Source organism: Myotis brandtii, unplaced genomic scaffold (assembly GCF_000412655.1).
Source record: "Myotis brandtii unplaced genomic scaffold, ASM41265v1 scaffold312, whole genome shotgun sequence".
NCBI classification, from domain to species: Eukaryota; Metazoa; Chordata; class Mammalia; order Chiroptera; family Vespertilionidae; genus Myotis; species Myotis brandtii.
Window position 1 is genome coordinate 1,107,939 of NW_005361955.1, and position 19,255 is coordinate 1,127,193.

A 19,255-nucleotide genomic window follows, 5' to 3' on the forward strand; every position below is an offset into this window, starting at 1 on the left:
CCGGGTGGCCCCCCCCCCCCCCCCCCCCGCCCCAAGTGCATGTACTTCGTGCACCGGGCCTCTAATAGTTAATATCAGAGTTGAGAAATTCAGTTAGATCTTTATTAGACATAGAACAAAAAAAGTATAAAGTAAAAAAATAAAATAAAGTAGAAAGCATATTAGAATTTCTTTATAATATAAATATAAAATATTTATACTAAAAGTTAACATGTTTTCAAAATATCAAGTTGGTAGTTTTTTGACGTTTCACTACAATAGAGAAAAAAAAATATAATGCTACCTAGGTTAAAAATGTTGGAAATTGTAGGATTTTCAAGTGATTTCAACACTTTAACCCTTTGCGGTCCAATTTTATTTTTGGAATTCAAACAGTCTGGTCCAAATTAATTGACGGGATTGAATGTTGAACAGGTTTGTGGTGTCGACCTCAGCCTTGATGTTGGACCTGCTCCTAGTGCCTGGTCTGTCGAGTCAGCCTCCACGTTGGACCGAAAAGGGTTAAATTTTAAATTATGGCAGCGGTTCTCAACCTGTGGGTCACAACCCCTTTGGGGGTTGAACGACCCTTTCACAGGGGTCGCCTAAGACCATCGGAAAACACATATATAATTACATATTGTTTTTGTGATTAATCACTATGCTTTAATTATGTTCAATTTGTAACAATGAAAATACATCCTGCATATCAGATATTTACATTACGATTCATAACAGTAGCAAAATTACAGTTATGAAGTAGCAACGAAAATAATTTTATGGTTGGGGGTCACCACAACATGAGGAACTGTATTAAAGGGTCGTGGCATTAGGAAGGTTGAGAACCACTGAATTATGGTATCAGGGCATCGCCCCCCTAAGCCAACCAATAATCTTCTGAAATACCATATCAACTACTTAACTGCTCCAAACTTCAGTTTATCAAAGTTTCTCCTAGAAAGTAGCAGTGTAATGTGATGTAACGAAGGAGATTACCCAGCAAGTATATATGTGAAGGAGAGTCAATCCTGAAACTCCGGGAAAAAACCAACATTTAAGAGCAGGGCTACAAAGACACTTCCTTCCTCAGCTCACTAAACTCGCTCATACTCCTTAATCCCCTTCTCTCACCTCCTGATTCTCAGAGATACTCATGTCCCCTGCAGTAAGGATAACAGACCATCAGACTAACTGACAGCCCTTCTTCCTCAACCTGTGACCTATCTGCACCCTCACATACTTTTACTTGTGTCTCTCTGAGTGGAAATTCTCATATAAATTACTTCTTTCATGTCTGCTCTACACTTCCAGTCTCCTCAAGCATCTTAGTCATCAATTATGTACTCACTGTCCCCTGAGTTTTCAACTATACCATTGGCTCTGCCCCTTCAGTTTCCCTCTCTGCCCATTGGTTGGGTATCATTTTCCCTCGATATCCACATTTTAAAATCACATTATCTTTCTCATGCTCACTCAATAAAGCCTCAGACCCAAATCTGCTTCTCTTTCATGTTCTCAGTCTTGGTATACAACTGAGCATTGATCAACGTCCACCCAGAGACCCACTCCAGAAATAATCAACCCCCTCCTCAACCAACTGACCACCATATCTTACTTATCATTCCCTGGATCCTTTAATTGGTGGGCACTTCTTTAATTGAGAACTTTATCAAATCTGGTTTGAATGCAGTTACCATGGTTCACAACCGTGGCTGTGCAGTGGGACTGTCTGGGAAGCAATGCCTGGGTTCTACCCCCAGGGCTGTTGATATAATTGATATAGAGGCAACTTGGGCACCAGACCGTTAAAAGTTCTCCAGATGGTTCCCAGCGCAGCCAGGGCTGAGCACCACTGTTCACTTCAAACAGCTCCCCTCCCCATCCACACATCTACAACAAACCAGTCTTTCAACTGGTGAAACTGGTCTGGACACTCCCCTTCAACTTCAGACCTTCAAGGACCCCAGGACACTTCCTAAATGCCTCTCAGATTCCTCAACACGGCACAAAGCTCCTGGTCTCCAAACAGAAGCCTCCCTTCCCAGTTTTATTTTAGCGACTCCCCCCAGGCACCCCACACTCCAATCATGAAATACTCTGCAGTCCCGAAAAGGCCCAGCTTAACTCCCCCGGCTTTGGTGTACACCATTCCTTCAGCTGGGAAGTCTGTCTCTGATGGGACAACTACCTTCTAACACTTCAAAATGGGATTTCATACCATTTCCTGAGTTACTACTGTGGGCCAGAGTCTACTCTAGAGACTTCACATATATACATCACCTCATTAATGCTCAGGATAACCGTGTGAAATACATTGCTACTGACTTCCTTTTACACATGAAGACAATGAGACAGAGTGAGGTTAAATGATTTGTACAAGGTCTCATAGCTGGTGAGGGCCATGGCTCCACCTCTCCAGCCTGTGCTCTGTGGCACCTCCTCCTTAAATGCTGTCCCTGCCTCTGTGGTCTAGGGCCTGGATCCCCTTCCTCTGGCTTTTCATAGAGCCTATTACCATTTACCAATAGTTCTACTATAAGTGGGCTATGTCTCTCAGCTTCGCACCCTAGCATCTGGTTTAGTCCCTGGTACAAAATCACTGTATGAGTCTATAAAAACTGGTTAGCATAGATTGGAGCTATTACCTTTTCTAATCTGGATGCCATACTTCCTGTAATGTAGCCTACATTGTATCTTTTCTTACTTTTTAACAGGTATCATAGCTTACACTAAGTTTGAAGTAAATTTGAATATCCAGTCCTGCCTGGCCAGCGCCGCTCATAGGTTGAGCATCGACCTATGAACTAGGAAGTCACGGTCCAATTCTCGGTCAGGGCGCATGCCCAAGTTGTGGGCTCAGTCACCAATAGGGGACATGCAGGAGGCAGATGATCAATGATTCCCTCATCACGGATGTTTCTCTCTCTCTCTCTCACTCTCCCTTCCTCCCTGAAATCAATAAAAATTTTTTTAAAAAATAACATCCTATTAATTGCTAAAGATTAAGGTTATTATAAAAACTCTCTAGCCCTGACCAGTTTGGCTCAGTGGATAGAGCGTCGGCCTGCGGACTCAAGGGTCCCGGGTTCGATTCCAGTCAAGGGCATGTACCTTGGTTGCGGGCACATCCCCAGTGGGGAGTGTGCAGGAGGCAGCTGATCGATATTTCTCTCTCATCGATGTTTCTAACTCTCTATCCCTCTCCCTTCCTCTCTGTAAAAAACCAGTAAAATATTAAATAAATAAATAAAATAAAATAAAAACTCTCTAAATATGGTTATTCAATAGTTTAAGAATCTGCCAAACTGGAGAATAATCTATGATTCTAGGGGAGGAAGAGCTATGTAACTGATACATACATGCCATAAACTCAGCCCCAGGCAAAAGCACACACCACAGATCCATGTGAAGAAGAACAGCCTGGAAAAGTCTGGCTCTCAGATGGATTTTTAAAAATATATATTTTATTGATTTCACAGAGGAAGAGAGAGAGAGAGAGAAAGAGAGAGAGAGAGAGAGAGAGAGAGAGAGAGAGAGAGAGAAAAGGAGAGAAACATCAATGATGAGAGAGAATCACTGACCAGCTGCCTCCTGCATGCCCCCTACTGGGGATCGAGCCCACAACCCAGGCATGTGCCCTGACCAGAATTGAACCTGGGACCCTTTAGTCTGCAGGTCAATGCTCTATCCACTGAGCCAAACCAGCTAGGGCTCAGATAGATTTTTAAAATGATCTTAATACTGCTGAATGTTTAAGATGAGGTCATCTCTAATACACTGTTAGGAGCAAACGCCAAAAACAGTAAAGCAACAAAAAAAGATAATTAGGGTTAGGAAACCACTTGACCCCAATTTTAACCCTAACACTAAAAAAAAATGAAGAATATAAAACATTGGTCAAAACCAAAAAGAGAAATATCATGTCAACTGATACAAAAGAATTTAGAGGAAACTTAATAAAATTGATTCTAAAGTAGAAGAGGAAAGGCCAAGAATATTGAGTAGAACAGCCAAGAATATTGAAAAAAAAGGAATAATGGGGAAAAGGGAATTTTAGCCTACCAGATTTCAAAATTATTACTTCGCTAAAGTGACTGAAATAATGTGACACTGGCTAAGAACCAGATAAACAGATTCACAAAAGAGAAATTAAAGTCCAGAAAGTACTTCATCTCTATATGAAAATTCTATATATGGTAAAGGTAGCATTTCAAACCAATGAAGAAAGGATGGAATATTTTAGAAACACTTGTTGAAACAAAAAATTGTCCATCTGACTAAACAAAACCTTATATTTCAATTTCTCATCTTGCACAAAAATAAATTCCAGAAAGATAAAATATTTAAATATGAAAATTAAAACTGTAAAAAAAAAAGGAAAAAGAAAAGTAAAGCCATAGAAGTATTAGAAGAAATAAAACTATTTTTTTAATAATTTGGGAATAAGGAAGGCCCTTCCAAGCATGTTATAGAATTTAGAAATCTTAACTGAAAAGAGACTGACAGATTTGACTACCTAAAAATAAGTATTATCTAAGTAACAACAGACCAAATATACTTAAAAGAGATCTCAGAGTTGATAAACAATTCTGCAACACATAGATCACTGGATTACTATCCTTAAGAATTTTTATTTAACTTCCCACTTATAAATCAATGACAATAAGACAATACCCTAATATAAAAATAAGCCAAATACATGAAGAAATAGTAATGTCAATGATCATATGAAAAATGCTTGATTTTAATAATAAAAAATTAAAACTTAAAAAAAAAGAAAAATTTTCATCTACCAGATTGATGAAGATTAAGTAGGTAGATAATGCCCTGAGTTGGCAGAGATGTGCCTGGACAGGGAATTGAACAGTGACAGCCTGGTTCATTGGTCAACACTCAACCACTGAACCACACAGGCCAGGTTGCATTTTTTTTTATTAGTAAAAATAAAATCTGTTTTATAAGCAATTAAAGGGGCTCCACTGGGATTTCAATAGTTGTATTATTCAAAAATAAAAGCCATGTACGTATTTACACAATTTACTTTCACTGAATAAACTAGGTCAAAATAATAAATAGGTCAAAAGGACATATTTAAATAGGTTACAAACATTCAGTCCCCAAAATACCTGTCAGGTTAAAAGAAGTAAAACCAAACCAAGTCTAAACATTTTTGCATAATGGCTTGGCCATAATTCCCAGCTTCTTGGCAACAGGGACCCAATACTGTCCAGAAGCCAATTCCTGGTACTTGATGCACTTATTAAAAACAAAAACTTAGAGACCTGCCTGGGTTTTGGTTCTGGAAATTCCCTGAATTAACTAAATGAGATCAATCACCTTGGGAAGTGGCTAGGAAAAAGAGGTAAAACCTTATGCCAAATCTTGGCACAGACACAAAATTTTGACTCAAAATTTATTTCAATTTTGAGTAAATGGAACTTTCTGTTTTCCATTAGAATTGTCTAGACAGTAGTGATTTCTTTCACTCATCATTCTTCCAGTTCCAGTTAATCACCTTCAATATGTCCAATTAAAATGAAAAAAAAAAGCAGTCAAATAATTGTGGTTTGTCTACATGATGCCAGTATAAATTATTTTTTCACAGCACTGACTTTCTGGAAAAAAAATTGTTTTTTTGTCTGAATTAGCTTTTGGAAAAACCTTCCTAACCCAAGCCTGTATCACATCCTCCTAGTAGAACCAAATTAGTAACTTACTGTAGGAAAGAATATGCCTATTTTATGGGTTTACAAATATGTCAAAGCAGAAATAGTTGTATATCACATATGTACAGGTTCCAACCTCATAGGACAAGCAGGCCTACAGCCTTAAATATAAAAGTTTTAATATGACCTAGATTGTGGTGGTGTATGTGTTTATCAAATGTAATCTACTACATGTAAATTATCAATATATATAAAAGCCAAGCAACTGGAATGACGGAACAACAGGTCGCTATGACACGCATTGCAGCGGCCAACTGGTCCTATCGGGCCGATGGGCCCTGCCCAACCGCCTGTGGCCCCTCCCCCCCCAAAGCCAGCCTGGCCCCTGAGCGGCCGCCTCCCACCCCAACCGGGGGCAGGGCTGGCTGGCCAACCTCCCGCGTCCCCTCCCCCCCACCGGCCCTGCCCCAATCGGCCCCCATTGGGGCAGGCGGCCAGACCCCACCCATGCACAAATTCATGCACCAGGCCGTCTAGTACCTTAATTAAAAAAAAAAAAATAATGGGGAAAAGTGACCTACACAATTTTATATTTATTAGTAAGAGACTAATTACAGATAATACAACGCTTTTGTTTCTCTTCTTCTGTTATCTCAATTGGGGCTATTTTTTAAACAGGTAGCTCATGTATTTGTCTAAATGACATCTCTCCAGGTACTGTCTCTTTTAAGTCTCCTGAATCATCGCCATCTTTCCCTCTCTGCTAGATCATTCTCATTCACACAGAAACATGCCGTATTTCTTTCATCTAAAAAGCAAACAATGCATAACTCTGGCTCCCAACTCATTTCTGTTGCACTCTACAGCAAAATTCACAAAACCCATCAACATTTGCAAGCTCCATTTCTCCACTGTTGTTGTTTTTTTAAACCCACTCCCACTTCTCCCCAACAACTTCACTGAAACAGTTCTTGTCAAGATCATCTTCATGTTGTTAAATCCAATGGTCAATTCTCAGCTTTCAAGTTACTTTAAACTATTAGATGCTTAAAAAAACTCATACCTTCCTTTGAGACACTCTTCATTTGGCATCCAAACCACCATTCTCTATGGTTCTTCTAACTCACTGGCTTCTTCTGTCTTGATTGCTGGCTTCTTCTCTAAAAACATTCGGAAGCCCCTTGGTTTGGTCCTCCAACTCTTCCTCCCTAGGTGGTCTGCTGTCTCTCACATATAGTTCTTCAGATTAAACCTCTCTCCTAACCTTCAGATTCACATATCCAGCTATCATTTCTTGTATCCCCATTTTTATGTTTAGTAAGTATCTCAAACTTAACACCCCAAATCTAACTCCTGACTGCTCCCCATCCCTTCCGAAGCCTCCTTCTCCCATCTCTCTTCATCTCAGTAAATGCCAACTCTATTCCTCAAAGATCACTGTTGACTTCTCCCTTTCTTTTATATCCTACATTCACTCCAATAATAAATCCCGTCAGCTCTATCTTTAAAATTTATCTTGAATACCTCTTCTCACCCACTCCACTGCTATCACTCTGGTCCAAGTCACCATCTCTTGTTTAAATTACTGATTCATCAACCTGCTTCTGCATTCCCACCTCTGCCCCCAATTCTATTCTAATGCTGTCCTATACAGTAGTCACTAGACACTTGTGGCTATTAAGCACTTGAAATGTGACTAGTGTGACTGAGAACTTGAAATTTTAAATTTACTAAATTTTAATTAAACTTAAAAACTAAAGCAGTATAAAATAGTTTCCCTTTTGATAGTACTACATGTCACCTTAACTGTTGAGAAAATTTAACATCTAAATTGAGATCTGGCCGAAACCGGTTTGGCTCAGTGGATAGAGCGTTGGCCTGCGGACTGAAAAGGTCCCAGGTTCGATTCCGGTCAAGGGCATGTACCTGGGTTGCGGGCACATCCCCAGTAGGAGATGTGCAGGAGGCAGCTGATCGATGTTTCTCTTTAAAAAAAAATAAAAAATAAAAAATAAATTGAGATCTGATCTAAGTGTAAAATACTCATCAGATTTTGAAGGCCAAGTATCCCAAACATGTACAGTATCTAGTTGATAATGTGCTAATATTGATTACATGCTGAATGATAATTTCAGATATATTGGGTTAAATAAAATCTATCATTAAAGTGAAGTTTACCTGTTTCTTTTTACCTTTTTAAATGTGGCTACTAGAAAATGTTAAGTTACATAAGCAGCTCACATTATTCCAGTGATGAACACTGTCCTACCCCCACCCAGCAGTCAGAGTAATTGTGCTATGTGGAGCAATTACCTTCAAAACATCCAGCTGGCCTTGCATCTGTCGGTGTAAACGTCATACAGCTTTACAGAGCCGAGCCCTATGCTACCAGTACCACTTGTTTCTGACCTCATTACCTGTCCATCTCTCCCTACTTCATTCCACTACATTCAGACTTCTCGGTTATTCCTCAAGACATGCCAAGCAAATTTATGGCTCATGACCTCTGTTCTTAGTTTCCTCTGCCTGCAACTTTCTTCCCCCAGATATCTCTACGTGCCGTGCCGTATTCCCCAGCTTCCTTCAAGTCTCTGCTCAGTCATCACTGCTTCAGAGATTTCTGACCAGCCTATATCAGCACTTCCTTACTTACTATGATTTTTTCACCAGAGTACAGGCATACCTCAGAGATATTGAGGGTTCATTCCAAATCACCGCAATTAGAGCGAGTACCACAATAGAGTGAGTCGTAATCTTTCTGCTGGTAGAGGGTCTTGCCTTCAATTTGTAAAAAATGCAACATCTGTGAAGCACAATAAAGCAAAGCACAATAAAACGAGGTAGGCCTGTACTGACCTCTTACTGACATACTGCACACTTATATTTACTCGCTAGGCCCGTACTGACCTCTTACTGACATATTGCACATTTATATTTACTTGCTTATGAAATTATTAGCTATCCATAGCCTCACCCACTCTTAGAATCCTAAGTTCTGCAAGGATAGGGCTTTGTTATCTCATTCACTGCTCTATCTTTAGCACCTAGCATAGTACCTGGGATACAGCAGAGTTCAACAAATACGTGTTGGGTGAATGAATGAATGATGGAAGCCGATGATACAAATTCATGAGACAAGAGTATACAGTGAAAACTAAGTTTCCTCCCAACCTCAACTACCATCTAACCATTCCCTTCTCTAGAGACAGCTCCTGGTGCCAGTTCATTTATAAGCTTCCAGAAATATTCTAGACATATATATTTATTTATTTATTTTTATTTTTTAAATATATTTTATTGGTTTCTTACAGAGAGGAAAGGAGAGGGATAGAGAGTTAGAAACATCGATGAGAGAGAAACATAGATCAGCTGCCTCCTGCACACCCCTACTGGGGATGTGCCTGCAACCAAGGTACATGCCCTTGACCAGAATCGAACCTGGGACCCTTGAGTCCGCAGGCCGACGCTCTATCCAGTGAGCCAAACCGGTTATGGCTAGACATATATAAACATAAAAGCATAAACATCCCTTTTCCTTACATATAAGATTGAATACTGTATCAGTTTGCATGTTGCTTTTTCACACTTAGTAACAGGCATTTATCTTATGTAGTTTGCCTCAATGTTTTCTTTGTTAGCTACATAGTATTTCTTCTTATGGCTATAGCAGTTTACTTATTGAGTCTTTTAGTAATGGACTACGTATTACAAACACTTTTAAAAGTAAAATATTTTATTCCTACAAATAATACTGCAATGACTCTTTACACACATTGGTTGTACCAACTTACCCTCCCTTCAAAATGTATGAAAGTGTCTATTCCCTTATATCCTTACCAACTCTATGTTATCAAACTTTACTTCTGTCAATTTTTAGGTTAAAAATAGTATCTAATTTTTATTCTATTTTGGTTTTATTATTATGAATAAGGCTGACTTGTTTTGTTTAAAAGTCATCTAAATTTTCCTTCCTGAGAATTATGCCCATCTTTCTATTGGCTGTTAGTGATTTTTTTTTTATTGATAGACCCTCTTTATATATTGAAGGAATTAGTATATTCTTTGTTATACATGCTGCAATTATTTGTACCAATTTGACCTTTGTCTTTTGCTTTTTTATATATGCCTTTCTTTGCACATTAAAAAAAATGCAGTCAATTTTATAGTTCGTCCCTTTTATGACTTTTATATCATACATAGAGGTCTATATTCAAACATAAAAATAAAGGAAGTCAGCGTAACTACAAAGTTTATCATTCCTCTATACCAGGGGTGGGCAAACTTTTTGACTCCAGGGCCACAATGGGTTCTTAAACTGGACCGGAGGGCCGGAACAAAAGCATGGATGGAGTGTTTGTGTGAGCTAATATAAATTCAAAGTAAACATCATTACATAAAAGGGTACAGTCTTTTTTTTTTTTTAGTTTTATTCATTTCAAACTGGCCGGATCTGGCCCGCGGGCCGTAGTTTGCCCACGGCTGCTCTATACCCTAGAGGTGTACACTGTATATGAACATGCTATGCATATTTTATTTGCCTCCAGGTTCGGTATTTCCAGTTGGGTATGCTGTTCTTTTTGTTTTTTAAATATATTTTTTTATTGATTGCAGAGAGGAAGGGAGAGAGATAGAAACATCAATGATGAGAATCACTGATTGGCTGTCTCCTGCACGCCCCCCACTGGGGGGGATCGAGAGCCAGCAACCCAGGCATGTGCCCTTGGCCGGAATAGAACCTGGGACCCTTTAGTCCGCAGGCCAATGCTCTATCCACTGAGCCAAACCGGTTAGGGCGGATATGCTGTTTTTTGAAATGAATTCTCATTAGTTATATGCTAAGACGGTATAAAATACTCCCCATGTTTTCTTGTAATAGTTAAATGCCTTCATTTAAGACTTTACATGCTTGATCCATCTGAAATTATTTGATGTGAGAAGTGCAAGTTCCAATTGTCTTTTTTTCCAGATGGCTACTTTTTGTTGTTGTTGTTAATCCTCACTCGAGGATATTTTTCCATTGATTTTTAGGGAGAGTGGAAGAGAGAGGGAAAGACGGAGAGAAACATCAATGTGAGAGAAACAAATCGATTGGTTGCCTCCTGCACAAGCCCTGACCAAGGGCCCAGGCCAGGGAGAAGCCTGCAACTAAGGTACATGCCCTTGACCGGAATCAAACCCAGGATCCTTTGGTCTGCAGGCCGATGCGCTATCCACTGAGCAAAACTGGCTAGGGCCAGATGGCTACTTTTAATGAATAATCCACTCCCCAACTCCACAATGTGATACAAAATGCAACCTTGATCTTTTTACTTATTTGGGTCAATTTATTACCTTTCTATTCTGCTCCACTGATCTGCTGTTTATGTGACAGCATCACATGCTTTATTCATTAGTGATGAACAGTGACTAGATTAACATTTCCTTTTAACTACTTATGAATACCTGTTGTAAAGGATTATCGGTTCATTTCAAATAGATCAAGTCACAGACTGGTTCTGGAATAGGCCAATTCATTTTGCAGAGAGAAAAGATCCCACAACCTTCAGCCAACCAGCCACCTAGAAAGCAGTTATCTGTCACTGAAGACAGTGGACTAGGGAGAAACGACATGGATGGCTCAGGGGATGGATATCACCTTTATTTAGAAAATACTCAGGCCCCATAGATCAACAGCATTATCTTATAAATGAAACATGTATTAATAACTCATGCTTAATGTAAAAAGATAACATATCTAACTAGAAATACCAAACCTGTAAGTAAAATAGCACACCCATGTATAATGTGCAGGTCAGGATTAAAGGTAAATAAATAAACCTTGTAGTTACTCTGACTGCCTTCATTTTTATAATTAAACATATTCAAATTTTAAAGTTGTTATTCTATTTATAGGTAGCTACTAGTATTGCTATAATGTGCATTACTGATCTGCACATTTTAACCCTGTTATGTTGCATTTTATTGCATTTGTACTCAATCATATTCACCAAACTTCCTAAGAGTAAATCTAAACTTTTCAATGTGGGTGACCACAATATTGCTATAAATGGGAGGAGTGAGAAACAGAAGATAAAAGTTCGTAATCTCTCCAAAGTACAATGGTTAAAGTGACCTCTAAAACCTTTCCCTCTGTAGTTGGTTCCGAAATAGAGAACAAGCATCCTCTAGTGCAGAGGTAAGGGCAGAGGATCTGAAATGCACGTTCCTCCAGGTCATGGCATGGAAGCAAGAGCCTGTTTCTGCAACTGTGAGAATGCAGGACTTCTAGGATTCCCCCAACAGACACCTAACCAGAATCTCCCCAGGAACCAAAGAAAGGGATCTTGAAATGGCCATAACAAGAAATAGCTCTAGCCCTAAGGGCATACTCCTAAATGAGTCATTCAATCTTTTATGTCAGTCTTTCCTACATACTTTCCCTAGAGGATCAAATCTATTCTCTTGGCTTTGATAAGCATTTTGACTTAGAGGACATCTTTTAAAATGAGCAAGTTCCTTCTTTATCTGCTATGCAGAACCATAAATGCCCTGGATTTTTCAATTTGAAAGGAGAAAAAAAAAGTTCTTCTCCCATCTTCCCACATGCCAGGATTTAAACAGCACCTCTTCATTTCTTAAAGGAACTCCTTAATTCAAGCTCTGGTATCTGGGCTATTATAATTGCTTTCATTTAATTCATCAAACCTCAAAGCTAAAAGATCTTAGAAATCATTCAATCCATTCTCATTAGGTTCCTTTGGTGAGACCTTTCCCTTTCATATTTTTTAAATGTCTATCCAAAAACATTTGTCTCATCTACAAATTTGATCCTACTGCTGTTTCACTGGCTTCTTCATCTTTTGTTAAAACATGTCATTTTGTCCCTTTTCTATTATCTTGCTCAGCCAAGGAAACCTTTTAATTCTTAATGTCCTCATTTCTTTTCCACCTGCTTAATTAGAATTCCCCATTTTGGGACAATGTATCTTCTGATTAATAATTGGCTACATTTACCATATGGCCTCAAACTTGGTCATTCCAATTCATCACAGCAATTCTTCCCAAATGTATCTGGTTATAAAATGCACTGTGTGTTAGGGGAGTTAGAGAGGGTAGTGACCCTCTTATTCAAAACACACATTCCTGAAATCCACTTGACACTAAAGAATCTGAAACTAGGTGGAATGCGCATTATTAAAAAATGCCTCAGATGATTCTTATGATCACACAAGATTGGGAAAGGCTGTTTCAAGTTTTTCTCTTTATTCAAGTAAAGGAAATAATGGAGTATAAGTAGATTCTTTCCTCTACACTTACCTCTATTTTCATTTTAAAGAGAGAGGGGGCTGAGTGACCCTCATTTCTTCAGTCTCTTTTTCGTAAATGTTATATCTTTGCAATGTCTAACCTATTTTCAACCACTACTTTTAGCACTGTCACCACAGCCGGTACACCCACCAGATGGCACACAGACACTGTTTGCATGCCCAGGAACTAAGAGGAGCGGGAAGCAGAGCGTTTTATCTCATACCAACAGCTACTGAACGACTGGAGCAGATCAAGGCAGCTGGTGCAACCACAAGGATCAGAACTTCTGAGTATTAGAATCCCCAAGGGCTCTTCATTGGAAATCCTCGTGAAGAAGCCCACAACCCCTCTGAAATGGCACCCTGCCCCAGACAGTGCTAACAAAGAAATCACTTTAAATTTACAGTCAAGAGAGCTATTTTTCTAATATTTATAAAAGACGCCAAAGACTGCAGACAGATCTAGAATTTAAAAGTTCTGTTCTTAAAATAAATTTAAAACTTTAAGACACAAACTCAAAAAGACCAAAGACCCATGAATTAAGAGTTTTAAAGCAGTTCTTTCCATTCCTTAGCAAATTAAAGAAGGGAATCATTGTATTCCATAATACTATATATACTAAGTAGCTCATTCAAAACTGCAGGTTATCAATATTCTTATTTCAACATGCTTCACTTGAAAGCTGTTACTGAAACTACTTTTTTTGTTTTGCTAATTCTTGCACGAGGATATTTTCTAGAAAGAGTGGAAGGGAGAGAAGGAGGGAGGGGTTTAGGGGTTAGAGAGAGTAGAAGGGAGGAAGAGAGGAAGAGAGGAAGAGAGGGAGGGAGGGGGGAAAGAGAGAGAGAGAGAGACAGAGAGAGACTGACCAACCGGGGTAAGGGGATTGAACCTGCAACCCAGGTACTTGCTCTTGATTAGGAATCAAACCCGTGATCCTTCAGTGTGTGAGCCACACCGGCTAAGTGAAGCAAGAAATCTTAAAGTTAGACAGACATCAATGTCAACAAAATCTTTTGTATTAAAATTTTATCCATTAAAAGATTTTGCAAACCTCTACTGGGTCTACCTAGCACACAGTAAATCAGGGGTCCTCAAACTACGGCCCGCGGGCCACATGCAAATACAAATATTGTATTTGTTCCCGTTTTGTTTTTTTATTTCAAAATAAGATATGTGCAGTGTGCATAGGAATTTGTTCATAGTTGTTTTTTAAACTATAGTCCGGCCCTCCAACGGTCTGAGGGACAGTGAACTGGCCCCCTATTTAAAAAGTTTGAGGACCCCTGCCTAAATGCTCAGTTAACAGTCTCCTCATATTTTTGTCAGAGAAATTGCCAAGAGTTATCAAACTTTGCAACACACGTGAGCAAAATGCCGAAAACAAAGCCCCCCTGTTGGTGATCTCTAGCTTTAGAGTCAAGATCCCAAAAAGTTCATTTCATAATTGGTTGCTTGAAATTTGGTAGAAAGAAATCATTCTATTACATGATGGGTTCTTGGACCCCTTCATACAATATAGAGTTAATATACTTATATATATACTTAAAGCACAGTACACATACTATTTTACCTGCTCCTAAATAATAATATAAAAGTTTTCTTTTCAAAAAAATACAGGCATCAGACAAATCTTCCCCAGAGATTGTTTCTAATTGCACACACATATGTAAAGCAGAGAGAATACCTAAATCAGTCACTCTCTTGGTATTCTGACTTGGAGAACAATGAGTAGGTAAGGCTCAGATTCCCCAGCCCTCAGTTTTGTGCTAAAGAGTTCACATATAAGGCAAGAACCACAGGTACACCTTATTCCAGAACCTTTCAGTATATTCCTCTTAATTTGAAGGGTCAATAGTCTCAGCTATTTCTGCATTACTGTGGCTGATACTGTTTTCCTTGTTAAGTAACTCATGCCTACATTTATAATCATAAGTGACACCCATTTTTTTAAAGTGACACCCATTTTTGATAACTACAATCTATGATGCTGCCACAGTTATCTGTCCCATGGAGGGGGCACCAACTTTTTTTTTAGGGCTGTCTATTCCATCCAAGTTACATATATATTTCATACGTTAGTCAAATCTATAGTTCGTAAATCTACTTTAAACTCCAAGTAAGTTATTTTACTTATCTTAAAGAGGAAAAAATCCTCAACTGCTACATAATGCTATTCCTTTAAAAACCAAATGTACTTAGATCAATTTTAGAATTTCAATTTTTTAAAAATATTGCATAGAATTTTTATTTATTTATTTTTAAGATATCTTTATTGATTTCAGAGAGGAAGGGAGAGGGGGAGAGAGATAGAAACATCAATGATGAGAGAGAATCATTGATCAGCTGCCTCCTGCACACCCCCCAGTGGGGATCGAGCCCACAGCCCTGGCATGTACCCTTGACTGGAATCGAACCGGGGACCCTTTAGTCCACAGGCCAATGCTCTATCCACTGAGCCAAACCTCTTGGGCTAGAATCTCAATCTTAATTAAAACAATGATCTGAAAAGCTTCAAAATCTCTAAATTCTGTCATTATTATTTAAAGCAAAGAAAATCTTCAGGGTAGACCACAGGTCCTAGTTAAGAGCAAGAGAAAATTTTAATAATCTCCTTGAATATTAGTATGTTTTCCAGTCTTCTCCTTAGACCCATTAAGCATTTAGAAAACCACTTACTATTTGCTCCATACATAAATGGTTCAAATAATTTTTTGGTTATTACTAGTACATATTTTTACTAATTTCACAGTGTAGTGTATGTCCAATTTTTAATCAGTGCCTAATACGTGAAAGATCTGGCACGCTGGTTTTACAAGAGATAACTTTTAAGAAACTGCATAAAGTTGAAATGCGTATTAAATGCACACTTTCTAGGTGCACAGAACTTCTCTTCATGTTACTAGTAAAAGGAAAGGTTTTTATGTGACTTATTATTTATCCCACAAATTCAAGTAGATTTCTTTACAGCTCTCCTGGCATGCATGCAGCTTTCAAGTTCTTCTTTCTCACTCTTTTGAGCAGATAAACAGTTCCCTCTTCCCCTCTTTCCATTAGCAACCAAATCTAAGCTTATGGTCTTTCTTTTTAGAGGCAAACTGGAACGCATCATTTCAAATAAACTTAAAATATTTCTCCCACAAAGAAGATTCAAAGACCTTCTGGAATAAGTCTCATGCTTCTTATTGAAGATAAAATGATCTACCACTATACTCGAATGATGTTTCATACTGCAATTTCGTTTTGAGCCTTAGTACCTATTGTGCAATTCCAAACTGTTGCAACTGCAGTATTCCTTACATATTTTATAATGATTTTCCCTAACATGATTTAATGACCTTTTTATGCACTAAAATTAACTTTCTCACATTTCCATTACACATAAATGTTTAAGATTTTAAGAAGCCTCTTCAAAAGGTGTTACTCAGAATGTTACCCTATACTGATTCTCAAATCCGGAATATAAAAGAATAAATTTAAATAACTAAGTTTTATTTATTCGCTGATTAAGTCAGATTTATGACCTCCCCTCCCCATTTCAGCTACTGTGAATTTTGAATGAAACAGCCTCAATTGTAACAGAAGAAACATCTGTTGCTTTTTTTCTTCACAGAGCTTTCCTAACTGAAAGAAAGGCTCTCTGCCTGACCTCCTCTCCCTCTCACTCCCCCTCCCCACCCACACTAAGTTGCTTAAAACTTTTTTCCAAATAAATGTATTATTTAGCATTTTACTGCATCTACTTAAAATGTCATAGTTTACTTAGAAACATTGATTTCCTTATTAAAGTTCAAAGAATGAGTAAATGTTATATATATCCAAAAACAAGAGATGTGACTGGTAGGATATTCATTGTAACTCAAACGCAGACTTCAAGAGTATTCTTGAAGTGACCAACTCAATCAAGTTGTCACACATTCCGGGCTCACTCGGTATTGTTTAGGGTTAAGATTTTCTTCACAGTATCCAGATTCACATAGGATCTTGCATGTTATATATTCTTTGCCAATCCAACACTAACATAATGGCAGTCACTACCCCAAGAGGCAGACAGCAAATGGTGCCACCCACACTCTCACACTGTGCCTCATAATAAACCATAAAGCTGTGGAATGCACCGGCCCCTTTATGTGCAAACAATGCCCGAGCTTCATTAGAATACAGCTGACATTTTCAAAGCACAAATACTTTTTAAGAAAAATGTACTGGGGGGAAAAAAATGAAACAGCCACAGAAGCTGAAATGTTTTTTTAAGTGTCAGGTTTATTCCAAGGATCCTGAGGAAGCATACTTTACTGTTGACAATTTAAAAGTTTTCATAAATGAAAAAAGTGCATAGTTGCGGGCAAAGCTTATTTTATTAACTACTGGAAAGAAATGAAAGTAAAAACTATCATTTGAATTGCATTCACAAGCAATTAACCATGAAGTACCTTTAAAATTATGCATTTCCTCAACTGCTTCCTTAGTTCCTGGATGAAGAAAACTGAGCTCCGGAATTATTTTCTCATTTTAATTGATTTATATAAGTAACTGAGTGATAAACTAAACTTACTCTACCCTTCCCCCCAATCCCAACCCCCATACTCTAGTTTTCCTGTCTGCAACAAGCAAGGACGTCTTGAATTCAGCGTGCTCTTGGCTACTTATCAATGTAATTTTGCTGCAGTTGAAACTATATAAAATAAGCGCTGTAAAAACTCACCCAGCAGTAAGAAACAAAACGATCTCTCTTACCTGGTCTAAAGAAGCATGCCTCTCACTGCAGTACCCACAACACTCTACAGTCTTTGTTACCATTCACTGGAAACTTGAGACTGTGTCAGACATAAGCAATCGAGCTCAGGAAGCTCAATTTAAAATACTGAGTAAAACTAAAAAGATGCTCAAGAAAATTGATGAGTTAACTGTCTTTCAGAAGACCTATGAATATTATCTAATACAAAACGACACTTCAAAAGAAACTGAAAGTGCAGCTCTTAGAGACAAAAGGGACATTTTAATATAAAATCTTGCTTTTTTAAAGTAAAGGTTGATTAAATTATACCTAAAATAAAAGTAGTGAAATAAAATTCCTAACTCCCTTTTTCTAAAACGCACTTGAATTTTAACTAGCTAAAAAATAAGATTAAACTTACTCATGAAACCTGCATAATTCGAATTGTACATGTCGGGATACTGGCTGGCTCCAAAGCAGTCAAAACGCAGGAGACCTTAACGCATCTTGAAAGCAGAGTAAAAACACCATGAGTTTCAAAAAGAAAAAAAAAAAAAGCCAAACTCTTAAAAAATTGGTCGGGGCTTTTCAACCTGTAATAACTGTCCAGCTCTTCAGGGAGGAAAAAAAAGTCCTGGTCCTGCCCCCCGAGATAGGAGGCTATGCTTCAATGCCAAAATGAATGACAGGCCCATTTCTGATATCAACAAAGAGCAGCTTAGTTGGGCTTGGTTTTTTTTCACTCTCCCACACAGTTAGAAGTTCTACATTTTCAGGTTAGTACCTTTATATCTAGGGTTAAGTACCTTTCTAGATTTTCTCAAGAGAGAACCCAATTATGTTGTCCTAGTTGTTTAATGAGTAAAGATACAGACCTAACTATTTTATTCAGTTTTTCCTGGGCAGGAAACCGAACAAAAGATGACCTCTGAAGGTGCTTTCAAAATCTATCCTTTGCCATGTCAGGTTACCATAGGACTAATTATTAATATTAATAAATGTTTCCTGCTTCTGGATTTCTGGGCACAAGGAGAAACAAAATGTAGGTAAGAAATATAAAAATAAGGTAACTGAGATTATAAAAATTTCAACTACCTAAATGTAAAAATTATTCACTAAAGTACATGTCTATGATTATACAAATTCAAAACAATAAACTCTTCAATCAACAATATATGTTTATTGAATGCCTATTATGAGCCAACCACTATTCTGGGCTCTGGGGATAAAGCAGTGAACACAACAAACAAAGCCAAACAAAGACCCTGCCTTCAGGGAGTTTATCAGTTTCTATCCGAGCTCCTTTGTGCACCTGTCCGAGATGAGTGAGGCACCTCTGCTTATTCACTTAGTTACCACTTCATCTGAATGATGCCCTCTGACAGTGCGCCTCGCCAACAGAGGGAGGATTGTGCTTAGTTCAGGGTCCTATTCCCAGGGTCTAAAACAGTGCCTGTTAGACACTCAAACATATATTCAATGAAACAGATCAAAGAGAGGCTTTTCTTAGTCAAACTTTTCTTTGCAAACAGACTACGTACAAGTTACTCTTACATACCAATAAAGAATGATATCACGTAAGGGTGCAAATTAAATTGGGTTACAA

General features: G+C 38.2%; 1 protein-coding gene across 9 annotated transcripts in view; it reads right to left on the reverse strand.

Moving 5' to 3' along the window:
- The window catches only part of TFDP2 (transcription factor Dp-2 (E2F dimerization partner 2)), an 89,228-nt gene that overhangs the window by 35,598 nt on the left and 34,375 nt on the right, over positions 1 to 19,255 (reverse strand). Inside the window, exons 1-3 of one of the 9 annotated variants that reach the window (XM_014542709.1) lie at positions 18,071 to 18,258; positions 8,329 to 8,448; positions 6,709 to 6,805 (exon numbers count right to left, since the gene is read on the reverse strand). The exons of 4 other annotated variants lie outside the window; for them this stretch is intronic. In XM_014542709.1, coding sequence (XP_014398195.1) covers positions 6,709 to 6,730 — 22 coding nt within the window. In that variant the 5' untranslated portion in view covers positions 6,731 to 6,805; positions 8,329 to 8,448; positions 18,071 to 18,258. Of the gene's footprint in view, positions 1 to 283; positions 481 to 6,708; positions 6,806 to 8,328; positions 8,449 to 17,669; positions 17,759 to 18,070; positions 18,259 to 19,255 lie in introns of those variants that run through there. 4 more of the 9 variants (XM_014542710.1, XM_014542708.1, XM_005870009.2 and 1 more) reach the window with 4 other exon arrangements.